At 60.3% G+C, this 17,627-nt stretch overlaps 2 protein-coding genes across 4 annotated transcripts; both read left to right on the top strand.

Annotated features, from left to right (window-relative positions):
* The first annotated feature begins 3,421 nt into the window (after nucleotides 1-3,421).
* Nucleotides 3,422-9,381, top strand: SEC14L2 (SEC14 like lipid binding 2). 2 transcript variants are annotated; one of them, XM_062590030.1, is made up of 12 exons: nucleotides 3,422-3,496; nucleotides 5,042-5,117; nucleotides 5,743-5,786; nucleotides 6,100-6,159; nucleotides 6,242-6,430; nucleotides 7,058-7,153; nucleotides 7,575-7,635; nucleotides 7,722-7,805; nucleotides 8,335-8,441; nucleotides 8,537-8,676; nucleotides 8,785-8,954; nucleotides 9,222-9,381. In XM_062590030.1, exons 1-12 carry the CDS (start codon nucleotides 3,443-3,445, stop codon nucleotides 9,371-9,373), a joined length of 1,233 nt encoding a protein of 410 aa, XP_062446014.1. In that variant the 5' UTR covers nucleotides 3,422-3,442; the 3' UTR covers nucleotides 9,374-9,381. The 2 variants fall into 2 exon arrangements, with proteins under 2 accessions (XP_062446014.1, XP_062446015.1); XM_062590031.1 differs by lacking the exon at nucleotides 7,058-7,153.
* A 1,098-nt stretch (nucleotides 9,382-10,479) lies between these two features.
* Nucleotides 10,480-12,349, top strand: MTFP1 (mitochondrial fission process 1). 2 transcript variants are annotated; one of them, XM_062590153.1, is made up of 4 exons: nucleotides 10,480-10,593; nucleotides 10,966-11,093; nucleotides 11,217-11,449; nucleotides 11,921-12,349. In XM_062590153.1, the coding sequence occupies exons 1-4, from the start codon at nucleotides 10,542-10,544 to the stop codon at nucleotides 11,994-11,996; spliced, it is 489 nt and encodes a 162-aa protein (XP_062446137.1). In that variant the 5' UTR covers nucleotides 10,480-10,541; the 3' UTR covers nucleotides 11,997-12,349. The 2 variants fall into 2 exon arrangements, with proteins under 2 accessions (XP_062446137.1, XP_062446136.1); XM_062590152.1 differs by having other exon boundaries at nucleotides 10,480-10,663.
* The last annotated feature ends 5,278 nt before the right edge of the window (nucleotides 12,350-17,627 follow it).

Here is a 17,627-nt window from a genome sequence, read left to right as displayed (position 1 = left end):
AGACCTGGCGTGGGCTCCTTGGGGGACAAGCTGGGGACAAAACTGCTGCCCCTTTGAACCAGGGAGCCAGCTCTGAACTGTGCCACGCTGGGAGCAGTGCCAGCAGCTGCGGGGCCGGGCAATGGCAGCAGCGGCGCATACTAGGGCAGATTAGGAGGGGATTATCGTAAATCCACCAATGTCAGGGTTGGAGCCTCCCGTGGGCTCCGGGAAGGGGGTTGCAACAGGCCTTTCAGGCTAGCCTGCTTATTAGAGTGGGTGATCAACAGCCTGGCTGTCGCCCTGCCCATTTCCCGACGTGCCGTGGCCTGCATGGTCCCCAAAACCAGGAGCAGGCAATTGCATCCTGGGGATTGCACAGTGCCCCGGCTGGCAAGACTGCTGGGGAGCCAGCAGGACCGGCCCTGACGATCCCTGTCAGCTGGAGACAACGCCACGGGGGGCGAATCGCTCGCATGCAGGGATGGGTGCTGTGACGTGGTTGGCGATGGGTGCTAAAGGGTGCTTGGGCACCAGTGGCTTGTTTAGGCTCCACATTTGCATCCATCTGGATGGGTTTGGGGTACAGCCCCTGGGGTCTTGTCCCCATCCTGAGAGGTGCCTGGAGCACTCAAACACCCCAGCTGCAGTGGGATGGTGCTCGTGGCTGGGCACCCGGCGGCAGTGGCTTTGGAAAGCCGGGAGAACTGCAGTTTTGATCTGGTGTCAGCACCCCCTGCTTCTCCACTTTCCCTCCTGCCACATGATATTTTGCTACAGAGAGCCTCAAGCTGGGGGGAGCAGTTACCGGTGCAGGATTTGCTGCAAGCAGAGCTGGTGGGAGGCAGGCAAGGAGGGAGCCAGGACCAGCTGCAGGGCTGTGGAGGCGGCCGGGAGGCGGCAGGGGTCTGTGACGGAGCCCCAGGGCACTCGGAGCTCTGTGGACAGCTGGGGGCCATCCCGCTGTGCCACGGGAAAGGCCGGCAGCCCAGACTGATTTTGTCTCCGGCAGATGTTTCCAAGCTTGCCTTTTCTGGCAGATTCCACTTTGATGCTGGGACTGGAGCCAAAGACAAACCACCCCTGCCGTCCTCCCATGGGCATCCGGCCAAAGGCCTTCTCCTCACTGAAACGGCTGTCCCCAGCACTGGCGGCCACTGCTGCTGCTCCCACACCCCTTCAGGTGGGCGAGAGCCCTCTGCTCTGCCCAGGCCACTGCTGCGTCCCAAGCCATCACTCCTCTGCCCTTCTCTTTCTCCTTTTCCACCTGCAGCTAAACCGGTGGTGGCTTTTTCAGGAAAGAAAGAGGGAATGGCTTAGACATGCTGACAAGGGTGTTTTCAGACTTCGGATGCTGAAGGCCTTCGGTATCCAAAGCATCCCAGCTATATTTGCTTTTCCTTAGTAGAGACATGCTGTGTCAAGGCACTGTCGGTACCTCATGACTATTCATTTTGGCTGGGCCCTGAAAGCCATGTGGGCTGTGCTGGGGGACCGGCGTGCAGCTCCGGTGAGGATTGGCTCTATCACCACAGCCGGGTGTGAGAAAGTGGTGCAGAAAATTCCCACTACAGCTGAAGCCGACACGTTTCTCTGGGGTGGCATCCTTGGGTTACCGTCTGCCCTGTCCAGATTCACCAAGGGGAAATCCTGCTTAACCAATCTGATAGCCTTCTAGGACGGAATGACTGGCTGGGCAGATGAGGGAAGAGCAGTGGATGTTGGGTACCTTGACTTCAGCAAGGCTTTAGACATAGTCTCCCATAACATCCTCCTAGGTAAGGTCAGGAAGTGAAGACTAGATGAGTGGACAGTGAGGTGGACTGAGAACTGGCTGAAAGACAGAGCTCGGAGGACTGTGATCAGTGGTGCAAGCTCTAGTTGGAGGCCTGTAGTGGTGTGTCCCAGGGCTCAATACTGGGTCCCATCCTGTTCAATTTATTCATCAGTGACCTGGACGAAGGGACAGAGTGCCTCCTCAGCAAGTTTGCTGATGAGACCAATCTGGGAGGAGTGGCTGATAGACCTGAGGGCTGTGCTGCCATTCAGAGAGACCCGGACAGGCTGGAGAGCTGGGCAGAGAGGAACCTCCTGAGGTTCAACAAGGGCAAGTGCAGAGTCCTGCACCTAGGCAGAAATAACTCCATGCACCAGTACAGGTTGGAGGCTGACCTGCTGGAGAGCAGCTCTGCAGAGAAGGACCTGGGAGTTCTGTGGATAACAAGTTGACCATGAGGCAGCAATGTGCCCTTGTGGCCAGGAAGGCCAATGGTCTCCTGGGGTGCATCAGGAAGAGTGTTGCCAGCAGGTCGAGGGAGGTGATTCTCCCCTTTTGCTCAGCCCTGGGGAGGCCACCCCTGGAGTGCTGTGTCCAGTTCTGGGCTCTCCAGGACAAGAAAGACATGGAGCTACTGGAGAGAGTCCAGCATAGGGTTACAAAGATGATCAGAGGACAGGAGCACCTGCCCTATCAGGAACGGCTGCGAGAGTTGGGCCTGTTTAGCCTGGAGAAGAGAAGACTGGGGGGGGGGGGATCTTATCAATGTGTGTAAGTCCCTGAAGGGAGGGTGTCAAGGGGATGGGGCTGGACTCTCTTCAGTGGTGCCCAGCCACAAAACAAGAGGCAACAGGCACAAACTCAAACACAGGAAGTTCCACATGAATGTGAGAAACAATTTCATTCCTGTGAGGGTGACAAAGCACTGGAACAGGTCCTGCTGGCCCAGGTGGTCCTAGTGATGTGGACAGCACTCATCACTGGAGGCATGTCAGGCCCCAGCAGGCAAGGGAGAGAGTGGCAGTGTGTGACCCTGCACTGCACAGGGGATGTGCAGGGGAAGGATGGCTGGGGAAGCTTGGCCATGATGGGATGAAGCCCGACCCCGCTTCACGTGTGGGCAGAGGCAAGGAGAACACAACCCTCTGCCCAGCTGGCACACAGGGCAAACGGCACCTCTTGCTTCTGTGAGAATGCAAGAACTGGGACTCTTCCTCCATGCCTGGCCTCTGCTCTGGTCCCTTAGCCCCGTCCCTCACCCTGTCCCTGGGCTATGACCCCCTCTTGGCTCCCATCCCTCTCCCTGGCCCTGGCATCTCCTAATTTCCCATCTCTGTCCCTGCCCCATGGCCCCACCCTCTTTTACATCTCTGTCCCCGCCCCATGGCCCCATCTCCTTCTCCATCCCTGTCTCTGCCCCATGGCCCGTCCCCGCCCCATGGCTCCATCCCCTTCTCCGTCCCTGTGCCCGCCCCGCGTTGCCCCGGCCCCGGCGCCGGGGCGGCAGGCGCTGACCGCGCGGGCGGCGGCGGCGGGCAGGGTCCAAGGCCGCGGCGGGGCGGGGCGCGGCGGGGCGGGGCGGAGCTCCCGGCGGGGCCGCCGCAACCTGCCGCCGCCGCCGCCCCGGCCTTTAAGAGGCGGCGCATCCTCAGCCGGCCCCGGGGAGCCGCGTCGGGCTCGAGCACCATGAGCGGCCGCGTCGGGGACCTCAGCCCCAGGCAGGCGGAGGCGCTGGCGCAGGTGAGCCGCGGCGGGGGCATCGCCGAGCGGAGGTCCCTGGCGGGCGAGGGGCCGGCGCTGCCCCTGTGCCCCGCGCGGCTCTTCCTGTCGCTGCCGGCTCCCGCGCGGGTCCTCGGCGCAAGGCAGGGCGAGGAAAGCCGCCCCCCCACCCCGGGGGCGCGCGCCTGGCAGCAGGCCCCGGGGCCGCCCCGGGGGCGCGGGCGTGCTGCGGCTGCGCTGCCCGCCTGCCTGAGGAGTCGCTCACCCCGCTGCTCCCGGGAAGCCAAAAGCCGGCGCTTCCTCGGGGCTGCGGCGGCTTCTCAGGCGCGGGCCTGGCTCGAGGCATCCGGGCGGAGATGGTGCAGGCCACGTCCTCTGGGCCTGAGCACCCCAGGGCCACCAGCCACCTCTGCTGGGGCTCACTCCATTGCTTTCCTGGCCTGAGAGAAGGTGCTGAGCCCATGGGAGGCTAGAAAATCCGGGTCCATGCCAGTTCCCCACTTTTCCCGGCAGTTTCTTAGCCGCAGTATGATGCCCAGGCCACTGCGCCAGAGATGCAGAGCTCCCCTGGGCTTGGACATGTTGGGAATCCCCTGCTGGACTTGAAACCTGGGGCCTGGAGAGTAGCAAGGTCACTGGAGAGAGCAGATTGGCCTGATCCCACCTCTATCTGTTTATGGCTGGCACCTAAGGGTTTATCTATCCCTGTGCGGTTTAATCCCGATGAGAGGGCAACTTCGGAAACTTTATCTTATCATTTGTTTTCGAAGCCAATCAAACTCCGTCCTGCGCTGTGGGCGCTGACAGAACATCCCCTCCCCTCGGCATTGGATGTGACTTGTTCTGGCGCAGGTTGCTTGCCCCTCCGACGTGTGAGCAAGCGCGTGGGCCTGGCGGGTGCTGCCTGCGGCTGGCTGAGCAGGAACCCCCTCTCCGGCTTTGCAGTGGGTGCAATTTGGCACATTGCTGAAACCTCCCTGCTGCAATTCCTTTGAGGGCGAGCGAGAAAGGCGAGCTGAGAAACCCGCAGCACCTCCCAGCTGGAGTGGCTGGATGTTCGCCCTTTCAGCAGTGTTATTCTTCTCAGGGTGAAGAAGCTAATCCGGGGTTTAATTACACCTAAATTCAGATGGAGATAATCCTAAGCGGCCTCATTAAGGGAAGGGCCCCTGGCTGGTACGGCACGGGGAGACTTGTGCCCTGCATTACGTGGCCACTGCACCAGGGGGATGCCTGGGTCAGCAAGCCTGTGTGCTGCGGCTACTCGGGACTGTTCCCGTGTTCTGAGGGACCCCTGGCCCCTTGCACAAGGAGGCTGGCTCGGGGACGCCCTGCTCAGCAGCTGGCCTGGGGACAGTCACTCACCAGGGAGGAGAACAGAGACCACCCCACTCATCACACCTGTGCTTGCACCTCTGGCCTCATGGGTGCAGCATGGGCATCACTTCTCTCCTGAAGCAAACCTCGAGCCTTTTTGCTTCACCATTGCCTCACGGGGTGGCAAGCGCCCATGGGGGCATGAGCAGGGCTCTGAGCACTGACTGATTGTCGCTCTTCTCCCCACAGTTTCGGGAGAACCTCAAGGATGTGCTCCCATCCCTCCCCTCCCAGGATGACTATTTTCTCTTGAAATGGCTCCGAGGTAATGCATGGGGAGGGCATGGTAGGGGCTGGAGCCAGGATGGTGGCTGGGAAGCCTGGCATGCACGGTGTGCAGCTAGCATCCCATCACCAGCATGCTGGGCTGGAAACAGCAGCCCAGAGCAATTAGGGCATGGCAGCCAGAGCTGCAGGGGTTGGGGCATCACGCTGAAATGCTGGGCTCGGGCTTCCCTTCAACTTGGTGAGGGAGGCAGAGAGCCTGAAAGGGCCATGGGAGTGCGGGCAGCAAGGGAGCATGAGCTCCTGGTGGCTATGGCCTGGCCGGAGCTGGGGGCTGCTCAGCGGGCAGGCTGCCCAGGGCTGGTGTGCATGCCAGGCTGCTCTTGGACTTTAGAAAGGCGATAAGAGCAGAGATTGGCAAGGACAGTGGGTTTGGTGATAATGGAGCTCGCAGTCCGGGTTTCCCAAGGGCCTGCTGCGGTCGCCCTGTGCCCGGGACCTGCAGGGGGGCATATCTGGGGCAAGGACTGCCCCATCCCCTCTGCCCCGGATGTCTAGCAGGGCTGCCAGGAGCTCCTGGGTGCACGAGGCAGTTTCACCCTGCTCGGACTTCGGGTGCCCACTTAGACCCTGCGGCATGGTTGAGCCTCTCCGCTCTCTTGCAGCACGCTGCTTCGACCTGCCCAAGTCGGAGGCCATGCTCCGCAAGGTGAGAGGGGCCTGCCTGCCCCACGATGCTCTCGGGGAGGAAACCCCAGCGCTGTGTCGTGGTTACTTTGTGTCCACATTTCCCTCGGATGTGGGGACAGCCCAAACGGGGAAAACCTGCCCCGTGCTGGGGCCCTGAACCCAATCCTCCTCTCCCGACATGGGAGACCTTACTGCTGTGTGCCCTGGTTGAGGGGCTGGAGTGGTCAGGCTCGGAGCGCTCCCCATCCATGACCGCAGCCTGAGTGTGATGGATCCAGCAGCATGGGGATGCCAGTCCCCTCACCTCGGCTTGCTCTGCCTTACGTTTGCAGCATGTAGAGGTCCGGAAGTACATGAATGCTGATAACATCCTTGACTGGGAGCCCCCTGAGGTGAGTCTCCATTGGCCATGGGGTATGAACCTCCCCAGGCCCACGTGCCTGCCAGGCCCTGAGGTCCTGTCTGCTCCTGCAGGTCATCAGGAAATACATGTCTGGGGGCATGTGCGGCTATGACCGGGAGGGCTGCCCCATCTGGTATGACATCATCGGCCCTCTGGATGCCAAGGGGCTGCTCTTCTCTGCCTCCAAGCAGGACTTGCTCAAGAACAAGTTCCGCGACTGTGAGGTGCTGCGGCATGAGTGTGAGAAGCAAAGTCAGAAGGTGAGGTCCTACCGCCCACGTTCTGCTGGCTTCCCTGTCTCTTTCGGTCCTGCCAGTTCATGTCCCGTCCAGCCCTGCTGTCCCCACTGGCCCATGTCCCCTCTATCCCCATCCTACCCTGTGTCTCTGCCCCACCATCCACACATTTGTTGTGATGGCCTTTCTGTCTGCACTGATGTTTTGGAGGAGGCTCTGGCTGTGTGAGGGTCTGGCCTGGCCAGGGCTTGGCATTGGGCTACCCCAGCCCCTGTCTGCCACCCTGATGCCATGGCTGCCAGCGACCTGTCCTGCTCTTGCAGGGTGGTGGGGTAGGAAGCCATGGGGTGACCAGGGCTGTGTGGGAACCTGTGGGCTGGGCTCAGGGTTGGGCTGCAAGCAGTGCTTTGGCAATAGCCACTGCTTCCTCATGCAAACTGGCTGCCTGTATAACCACAAGCCAACCCAGGGCATGTCTGCCTGCTGGCCTGGGTGCAGCTTGCCACTCCACTGCAGCCAGCACTGCAGGGTGCTGGGGTCCTGCCCTGAAGCCATCTGCTCACCCTGTCCCATGGCAAGTTCCTCTCCATGGGGTCTGGTACCCCACAGGGGCTAGGCTCTGCATGACACCATGTCCTCCCTTGCTCCTAGCTGGGCAGGAAGATTGAGATGGTGCTGATGGTTTATGACTGTGAAGGCCTAGGCTTGAAGCACCTCTGGAAGCCAGCTGTGGACACATATGGAGAGGTGAGGGACTCGCCGGTGTCTCTACCCACCAGCAGGGTTCACCTCTACTCTGGATGTCTCCAGCACATCTCCCCATGGGAGGGAAGGATGGAAATGCTGCTGGGGTCAAAACCTCCTCCCTTATAGTCCCTGGGCTGGTGTGGTGTTGACTCACGGATCTGGTCTGACTCGTGGCTCTGAGGGCTGATGCAAGAGCAGATCCTCACAGGAGCCTGGCCAGATGCAGGCCACCCCATGGGCGGCTGTGGCTGGGACACCAGCATGCAGTGCCACTGGCTCCAGAGGCCTTTGGGGGATCCCTGGAGCTCAGGGTGTCCTATGTACTGTCCCACATCCCTTGGGGGGAGTGGGGCAGGGGGGAGTTGAGGCTGGAAGGTGAACATTGGGTTTCCCTTTGACTAAAGCTCTCCCCATCTTGCAGCTTCTGTCCATGTTTGAAGAGAATTACCCCGAATCCCTGAAGCGCCTATTTATTGTGAAAGGTGAGTTCAGCCCCAAAGGCAGAGCTGGACCAAAAACCCATGTTTCTGGGCTGCCACTGTTATAATGCTTGGCTTCCCTTTCCCAGCTCCCAAGATCTTCCCAGTGGCCTACAACCTAATCAAGCACTTCCTGAGTGAGGACACTCGCAAGAAGGTCGTGGTGCTGGGATGTGAGTTGTGCTCAGGCCCTGCTATACTTGTCCCTGGGGCTGCCTCCACTCCTCCTTTGGCTGGAGGGCAGGGAGAAGACCTATGGGCTGCTCCTAGGCTCTGTGGGGATCCTCTGGGACTGTATCCAGCCCACCATTCCCCACTGGCCTAGAATGTCCCAACAGGGGCGAGTGGAGCCTTTACCCTTCAGGGCTCTTAAGAGGTGGCTGAACATTATGGTTTCTGAGGGGTGTGAGACTTGTGACTCCTTCCTTGACTGTGGTGGGTGGGAGAGGAGGAAGCTGTGGGAGGACTGGTCTGTCTCCCCAGGCCAGAGGCAGAGCCAGCCACAGCAGGGTGAGACATAAGCTGAAAGCAGGGTGCAGTCTCCCTGTTTGCTTTTGTCCACCCAGGGCTTTGCTGGGCCAACCCTGAGGGTGTCCCCAGGAATCAGCCCAAGTGAAGACCCTTTGGTTGGGCCAAGAGCTCCTCTGTAGGTTATGGCCCTCCAGGAAGCACCCCCCGACCTGCTGTCCTCTGCCCTGCTAGCTAACTGGAAGGAAGTCTTGCAGAAATATATTGACCCTGAGCAGATCCCTGTGGAGTATGGGGGCACCCTCACGGACCTTGATGGGAACCCCAAGTGCCCGAGCAAGGTAGGAGGAGATCCTTGCCATCCTGTGAGCCCTCCTCAGTGAGGGCAGGTAGCCCACAGTGCCCTGTGGTCACGGCTGGCTCCAACCCCTTCCAGATTAACTACGGTGGGGATGTGCCCCAGAAGTACTACGTGCGGGACCAGCTAACGCAGCAGTATGAGCACACGGTGGTGGTAAACCGGGGCTCGTCCCACCAGGTCGAGTATGAGATACTCTTCCCCGGCTGTGTCCTCAGGTGAGGGAGTGGCTGGGCTGGCAAAATGGGGAATTGGGGTGATGAGGACCTGGAAGAGGATGCCTGCCCCAATGGCAGGACATGATACTGTCCGCCTCTCTTTGGCAGGTGGCAGTTCAGGTCAGAGGGGGCTGACGTGGGGTTTGGGGTGTACCTGAAGACGAGGATCGGGGAGCGGCAGCGAGCCGGCGACATGACTGAGGTCTACCCTAACCAGCGCTACAACTCGCACATGGTGCCCGAAGATGGCTCCCTCACCTGCTCAGCACCTGGGATCTGTGAGTGTCCCCTCATCATCCCTGCTGATTCTGCCAGGGCAGCAGTGAGATCTTGCACCCCACTATGTGAGTCATGGGTGGGAGATAGGGGGTGGCTGCAGAGCAAACCTGCAACTTGCCCAGTAAACAGTCATTGGGACAGAGGCTGGCTGAGGTATCGGTGAGAGGGGGGCGAGTGGCTCTGGTTGCCCTGACTCTGGCAACAGCAGGATGTGATGCTCCCCACCATAGGGTCTTCCCTGACACCCTGACCCCTCCTGCTTGCAGATGTGCTGCGCTTTGACAACACCTACAGCTACATCCATGCCAAGAAGGTCAGCTACACTGTGGAGGTCCTGCTGCCGGACAAGACCTCGGAGGAGCAGATCCAGAAACTGGGGGACAAGATGAGCGAGGTGGCCCTCAATAACAGCCCGTAATGCCTGTGCCTGGTGCCTTACCCTGCTGGCTTCCCTCAGCCCTATGGTCTGGCCCCCCAGCACGATGGTGTGTCATGCCCTCTGTCACCCCCCCAGAGGTGACACTATGCAAAGTGCCTGAGGGTGCAAGGGTAGCTTCCCTGGGTGCCCTGCCTCAAGCTGGCATCGACATTGGTCTTGCCACCTCCTTGCTGGAAGGGTGCAAGGGGGGGGCTTTGTCAGCCCTGCTGGGCAAGCTGCTACCTCCTTGCCCTGTGTGGGTGCTGCCCCCCTCAAAGCCAAGTGAGGCAGAACCTGCCCCTTATGCCAGTGGAGGGCTTTGCTTCTTATAGCCTGGGCAGTCCCCCCCCCCCCCAAAGCACACACACACATGCACCCTGCACTTTTTGGGCTGCAACAGTCCCAAAGGGCTGCTCTCTGCACCCTGAGGGCAGCACTGGCTAATGAAGGAGACTTCCCCTCTCCACTGCTGCCGGTTGGACGGAGCTGGGGGCTCGTTGTTGTGGGACACACGGCCGAGGAGGGGTGGATGGGGTGCTGGGGCCGGCGGGCAGCACCCCACGTGTGCCTTAGGCAAGCTGGGAGGCATGGCAACGTGAGGGATGTTGCAGGAGTAAAGGGATGGACAGAGACACGTCTCGCCTGCTCTCTGTAGCTGAGGCGGCTCGGCCCAGGTACCAGAGGCTGCCCCATGGCTGCGACTGGCGCCCGCGGCCCCATAACAGCCCCTGCTGTGTCACCAGCCCGGCAACGAGTCTGGCCCTGCCCCAGCCCCATCGCCCGAGGCCCTCGATGTCCTCACGTGACCCGCCCCTCTGGCGCGAGCATTGCGTCAGCATCCCCCTGGCGCGGCCATTGGCGCGGGTCCAACACCAGGACCCGCGCGCTACGCACACATGCAGTTGCGTAGGAGGCGCCCAGGTCACGTGGCTGCCAGCACCTCCGCCCCCGCCGCCATCTTTCTATGGGGCGGAAGAGCAGCGAAGATGCTTACTCGCGTCCGGGGGAGAGTCTGCCAATTCCCGGCAGCGTGGCGGGCGAAGAGCGGCGGGGTGCGGCGCGGGCAGCGGGCGGGGCCGTGCGGGGCGGGGTGTGCGGCGCACTTTGCCGACGCTCCGTGGGCCGGGCCGGCGGCTCTACGCGAGGGCGGCGGCGGCGGGAGCGCGCTATGGGGGCGGCAGAGCATGACCTCTACCGGGACACGTGGGTCCGCTACCTGGGTGAGCGCCTTTGGCACCGTACCGGCACGTGCGCGGGGCCCCCGCGCGGCACCCCGGCGCGTGGTCCAAGGTGACCGGGCTGCCCCGTCCCCTCCCCACCCCGCCGGCCGGCCGGGGCCGGGCTCCGGCGGCTGCCGCAGCCCCGCGCGCCTGCAGGATCCGGCCCAGGGGGGAGGGTCTCGCCCCCTCCCCGGGGGGCGCCCGGCGTCGCAGCGGGAGCCGTGCGGCGAGCTGGCTGCCACGGCGCAGGGGCCAAAGCTGGGGACTCCGGAGCAGACCGTGCCCCCCTCCTCCCTTCTTGCCAAGTGAGAGTGGGTGGCGGCGGGGGGGGGGGAAACACCCCGGCCCCTCCTGACCTGTCCTGGCCCCCAGGTTACGCCAATGAGGTGGGAGAGTCCTTCCGCGCCATTGTGCCTGCCTCACTGGTGTGGGCCAGCTACGGCGTGGCGACTGCCTACGTGACGGCTGATGCCGTCGACAAGGGCAAGAGAGCAGCAGCGGTGAGTGTTGCGGCTGGCGCGTGCCCCCTGCCCCTCTGCGGTGGTGGCCCTGGGCGCCAGCCCATGGCACCCTCCCCTCGGCCTCATCCCAGGCTCTCTTTGTCCACCCCCTCCCCCCGCCAGGCCCACACACACGACTCTGGCAAGACGGCGCGGGTGGGGGTGGCCGTGGCAGACACCTTTGTGTGGCAAGGCCTGGCCTCCGTGGCCATCCCCGGCTTCACCATCAACCGCATCTGTGCTGCCTCCCTCCACCTCCTGGGCTCACTGACCCGCTGGCCGCTCCCTGTCCGCAAGTGGACCACCACAGCACTGGGGCTCGCCACCATCCCCTTCATCATCAAACCCATTGACAGGCAAGCGCCGTATTCGGCCCTGGCAGGCTGACGGGGTGGGACAGGGCTGCTGCCTCTGCTGTGCTCCAACCCTGCTCAGCCAGTCAGAGTCTGGTCTCTGTGACATGCGGGGTGGCAGGGGCCCAGTGCTAGTTCTTGCTGTTGGGGTGCTGCGTGGGGAGGACAAGGCTCTGCTCCAGGTCTGGCCCTCTTGCCTTTTCCCTCCCTCCCTCCTAAATCCTGGGAAGGAAGAAGGTGGGAATATCCTGGGATTGCTGGGGCAAGAACAAAGCAGAAGCTACTCTAAACCCCTTTCTGGAATGGGAAAGATATGGGACAGACCCCAGTGTGCAGGACCAGGCCTGAGGGCCCTTGCCCCCTGCCCGGGGGATGCCTGGCATCACAGCAGGAGCCTGGCCCGACCCCTGTGCGGCGAGCTGGCTGCCTGCCACCTCCAGGCCCCCACTGATCCTGCTCTTCGCCCCCCTGCAGGGCTGTGGATTTCCTCATGGACTCCAGCATTCGCAAGCTCTACAGCACTGAGGGAGAACCCCCGTCCTCGTCCTGAGCCGCCGTGGTGCAACTCAAGGGGCTAGTGGCACCCTTCCACCCCCTGCATCAGTGCCAACCCTGCACCATGCACTTCGCTCACCAGTGGGACTGGCTCCTGGAGGGGGTTAGCTCTCAGCGGGGCCTGCACCAAGCCAGCAGCAACTAGGGGTTCCTGGCAGAGCCAGACCAGCCCCATCCTCAGGACTGGTAGGAAACCAAGGCACTTTGATGACTTAGGCTGCTGCAATACGTTCACTGTGAAATCATCCTCAGGTCACGGCCCCAGAGAAGCCCCATCAGATGGTCTGCTCTGCTGGCACCTATTGACTCTGCTCACAGACTGGTCCTAATAAACCATTTCAGATCTGACCCTGCTCCGGCTCCATGGAGTGTTTAGGATACTGAAGTGCTACTGGCACTTTAGGAAACACAGACAGTAGAGAGGAACTGCTGCGTGCTGGGCTCAGGACCAGCTCTGGGCACATGGCTCCTTTTTCCACATAGACGCACCTGGCTGGCCATGCTGCGACAGCCACTGCAGCCTTGCTCCTACCACCTTCCTCCCAGCCACAGCTGCTGGCATGCACCAGTCCCAGCCTCTGAGAGAACAGCAGCCAGGAACCCTCCACAGCCTTCAGGAGGTGGGAGAGCCAGATCCCTGCATCTCCCTGTGCACCACCAGGAAGTCCCCATGCAGTACCCTTGGGCAAGGAGCTGGATGTCCCAACCTGTCACCCAAGCATGCAGCAACAGGACCCTGTACCCATTTCTCTTAGATCAGCCCCAGCTGGGACCCTCTCCATACCCCAGAGCTACCAGGGTTGTCCCTAATCCTCCTTAACCCCTGTTAGCAGACATCTAGGGGAGCCTGGGGGACAATGGCCAAGGAGCCACCACTATCTCTGATCAGCTCAGGTGCTGCCTCCCACAACCCTGGTTCTCCAGAGCAGGCAAGTCCTAGCACTGCTCCAGCCTGGAGCCACCAGCTCCACAACATCCACTTTTAGGCTGTGCATCACAGGCTGGGGACACTTGGATGTGTCACCAGAGCTGGATGGTCTAAGGGATGTGTCACTGTCATACCTTGCCCCTAGGTAAGGCTGCCAGCCACAGATCCCTGTAGCCTCTAGGAGCTTACTCCTTCCTGCAACAGAGAATTAGATACAGGAGAGTTTACAGAAAAAAAAAAAAAACCCCAAACTTGTATTGGGGAGGACAAGGGTATCCAATCTCAAGCTGTGCCATGCTTCATGCTTGAATAATCTATATTGGACTCCTGCTGTTTCTCTGACCCTTCAGAGACAACAAGGGCCCCCACCACAGTCTGCAGCTCTGCATGGTAGGGGTAGTGCCTCCTTGTCTTCAGCAGCCGGGGCCTTCTGCTGTGCTTGTGCAAGCGGAACACAGCCAAGCCCAGGACAAGGAGGCCTCCCACAAGGCCAGCTGCCATAAGCGCACTGCCCACAAATGCTACACTGGCCAGCAGGAACCTTTTCACTGTGCAGCATGGTGCTGCAGAAAGAAAAGAGGTTTCAGGGATTGTATTGAGGGGGATGGAATTGCACCTCTTAGGTTTCCTAGTCTTTGGAGGAAGGAAGTGCTTGCTCCCAGGCTGAGAGGCCATCACGGCACTAAGAGCCAGAGCTCCAGACCCCTCTGAACCAGCTCAGCAGGGCATGCGGACTACAGAGGTGTGGAGCCATCTGACCCACATCTCAGCAGAGCAAGGTCTGTCCACACACCTTCATACCATGGGATCTCCTCCTTCTGCACCAGCAGAGGCCCAGCCATCTTCTGGTGGAGCACCCCCTCTCCTGGGAACTCTGCAGTGAGAGCATGGCCCTTTCAGACTTGATTGTGTCCCTGACCCTTGCTGTAACATCATGGTGTGACCAAAAGCTCCTCCAGCTCAGGTGTCAGAGATGCTCCCTCCCAATGGCCCAGGGCTCCTGGAGGGGGAGAGTACCCTTACTCGGAAGCTGCAGCAAGCCAGTCCTGCATAGATCTACAGGGACTTGCTCCCTGTCCAGAAGGCTGTGCCCAGGTTTGGACCCCAAAATCACACGAGTATGCCTTAGCAGAAAGCCCAACTGCTCAGAGCCTTGCAGGGTTTCAGCTAGCCTTGGCCAAGCAAGTTATCACTATGAAGAAGCCACCAGCAGCCATGGACCAAGAGTCCCCAGGCAAGATATGCACACACAAAGCACCAGCGGTGATGACAGCCCAGGGTAGGTACCTGACAGCTCTCTGGGGAGGGCATCACCAGCAGGGCAGTGGGTGTCACAACAGTCACACAGGGCACTGTGGGAAGGGTCCTCTGCATTGCACCAGCTGCAAGGGGAAGGGGGGAAGCTGAGTAGCCTCATGCTCCATCTTCCACTCCTGGGACCTGGGCACTGCTGTTCCAGCAGATCCTCCAGCCCTCCAGGGCTCAGCTGCCCAAAAAGGCAGCTTCCCAAGGGAAAAGACTATCCCCAGGACTCCAGAAAGCACTTTCGCAGTTTGTCTGTATCAAGAGGGACCTATGGTTCTACTGCCCAGCTACTGGGGGAGAGGAGGTGGCATTTAAAGCAAGACAGGGGACTCAGGCCCTGGAAGGGAGCCCAGTGGCTTTCTTGGCACCTGTGCCTAGAGCACCTCTGGGTGCTCTGAAACTCAGATGCTGAGAGCAGGCAGGTAGCCCCTAACAGAGGCCAAGCTTACCTGGCAGAAGCGTTGCTGTAGTAGCAGGATTTCTTGTCATGTCTCTGGGCAGCCCAGGTGCCCCAGGCAGAGACTAGGCAGTGCAGGTAGACCTGCTGAGACATCCAGCCCATCCTCAGAGGCAGCATGAGGCCCAGCCAAAGCACCATGGTGGGGCAGTCAATCGCATGTGCAGAAGGTGATACAGGCCATGTAAAACCTTGGTTAGCTAAACCAAGGCCTTGCTTTGAGCTGCAGCCTTCTTTGGGAGCTTTCTGCTTCACATGCCTCCTGTGTACTTCCATGTCCTTCCTCTTAGGCTCACCTTTCACACTCCAGCAGGGAGCAGGAAGAGCCAAGGCCTCAGGGAGCAAGAGGGATGCAGGAGGAACAACACTTTGAGACCTCCCCAGAGCAGGACCTCTCCCCTGTCACTGAGTTTACCCCTGCACCCCAGCCTCACCTCTTCTTTGGGCTCATCGCTCAGCATAAAGGCTGAGATGGTAAACTGAAGGGCAGATTCCTCTCTCCGGTGCCAGACAACGCTCCCCAACTTCTGACCATGCAGACACCTGTAGAGGAGACCAAAAAACCCAGAGCAACCCAGGGACATATCTGAGGCTGACTCTAGGCTCTACCCTAGATGTACTTCCCTAGCAAAGTTGGAGGCAGAAGCTCTCACAGGAGAAGGCAGACAAAGGACAGACCCATGGCCCTGCCTCAGGATATCTAAACTGTGCAGCAAGGCAAACAGTTGGTCACAGACCACTCACACCATCCATATCCCCATCCCCACATGGTACACCCCTCCTTGCACAGGCACTGACCCCCAGTTGTTCACAACCACATAGATCCTCCTGGAATGGCTCAGGTGCTTTGAGTCTGTTCCGAAGCATTCGTCCACATAGATCTTCGGGGAAATGCCAGGCCTGAACTCAATCCTGGCCTCCACATGGATGGGAGAGCCATGGATGAACACCTGGGGCTTCTTCATGGCATTGAGGTCACCTGATGGAGACAGGAGGCTGAGATCAATACTACAGCTCTGGACCTGCTCCATTCTAGACTGGGATGCAGAACAGACTTCTTAGCCCACCAGCATCTCTGCTTCCACCCCTGTAAGACAGATGCCCACCTGCAGGTATGTTATTTTGAGGCCCACCAGACAGGTGATCCCTTGCTCCTGGAAGCCCAAGAGGTGTGCCAGCTCTCTCTCCTGTACTCTGGTTTCCCCTTCTGCTCCCTAGGGCTATAGGGCTTTTCTGGTCTTCTTGCTCTTGAGGAGCACACAAGGACCACATCACCAATCAGGCTGGTGAGGGGCAGCCAAGCGCTCTTCCCTCCCAAAAGCCTGTGTCAGGCACGTGACAGGGAATATCTCCAGGCACTGCTGTTCAAAGCCCTGTATCATCTGCAACCCTGTGAGTAGCCAGATGCTAGAAATCGTCCTGCAAGGCTGGCCACCTTCACATGGAGGGTCTCTAGCACGGAAAACACCCAGGAGAAAGCACTGGCTGCTGCCAGGTGATCCCTGAGCTGGCCTCTCTGGGGAAGCCTTGCTGGAACCAGTCCTGGGTTCTTATCCCCAGGACCTGCGGCTCAAGGCAGGACCCACCAGATTGCCCTCCATCCAGCAGCCTCAGGGTGAAGTTCATCCTTGGCTCCTCCGAATGAAGGTGAGCATGAGTCTCTGCCAGGGGAGGGCTGGGCACCACAGCACCAACCGGCACAGAAGCAGCCCTTGGCTCCACACTGGGGGATACTGCAGGAGTCACCACCATGGGAGGAAAGGACACCAAAACAGCTGGAGCCATTGTGGTTGCTACAGTAAAAGGAGAAGAGCTTAGCTAACAGGACTGAGGAAGCATTGAGCATGCCATGGCCCAAGCAGCATGCCTCAGGCACAGCAAGGATGCTTGGGTCTGATCTCCCAGGACCTGGGGCAGAGTGCCTGACCTGCACCTTCCCAGTCTGTCAAGCAGCAGCTGGTTTGGGCAATGCTTTGCTTGCAGTAGCCCTTCTCAGCCCTGTGGAGATAGGCAGCCACAGGGCAAGGAGTACAGAGCACTCCAGGAAGCTGCTGAGGGGCAGCACACTGAGACGATGCCCAGAGACCCCAGCTGGAGGAGGAGAAGACAGTACTACCCAAAGGTCTCCATAACCTGCCAAAAAGGCAGGGTTGAACTGCCCCCAGGCACCCCCATCACCCCAGGCAGCTGCTGGTACCAAGCACTCTTGGGACCAGACAGGCCACACCATGAATATCCCTCTGGCAACAGGACCCCAGCTGAAACTGGAGATGGACCTGGAGCTACTCACATGGCAGAGCAGATGGAACAGCATCTCTGACAACCACATGAGTGGCTCCAGTCACCCCACCGATGCTGGACCCTTGGAGAAACACTAGCCCTAAGGAGGGTCGGGGCACAGGGAGCTCAGGACAAGTCCCATTGCTCCACATCACCAAAGTGCAGGGTCATTTACAGAAAGCTCCTCTCCAGCTAGAGGACTTGCACAAGCAGAGTCTGGGGAAGACAGGGAGAACCCATGCAGAGCACCCATCACCCTCCCACACCCAGCTGCTGGAGTGCTGCCGCCACCACCACCCTTCCCTTCCTGAGGGACTGATGGAGACAGCCAGGGTCATGCTGTCTCCCTCACACAGGGGTCCTCATCCCAGCCCCACTCACCTGCCACCTCCAGCACAGCCCCATACACCAACACAAACCAGCAAGATCCCATCATTACAGAAGAAAACCTCCAGTACCCACCCCCTCACACCTGGGGGCCTTTAAACAGTTGGGCACTGGGTGCAAATAAGCCCCAGGTGGGTGCTGCCAACCTTGGGGGTAGCTCAGCCTGCCCTAGAGGACCCTCTCACACTCAAGGTGATGAGCTGGCAAATTTGCAAGCCTCATGGCAGATCTGTGAACCCTAGGGAGGAGGCCAGGGTGTCCCGCTGTCA

The sequence above is a fragment of the Rhea pennata genome, chromosome 17 (genome assembly GCF_028389875.1).
Source record: "Rhea pennata isolate bPtePen1 chromosome 17, bPtePen1.pri, whole genome shotgun sequence".
Taxonomy (NCBI): domain Eukaryota; kingdom Metazoa; phylum Chordata; class Aves; order Rheiformes; family Rheidae; genus Rhea; species Rhea pennata.
The sequence above is the reverse complement of the archived record's forward strand: the minus strand, read 5'-3'. Positions and strand labels throughout refer to the sequence as shown.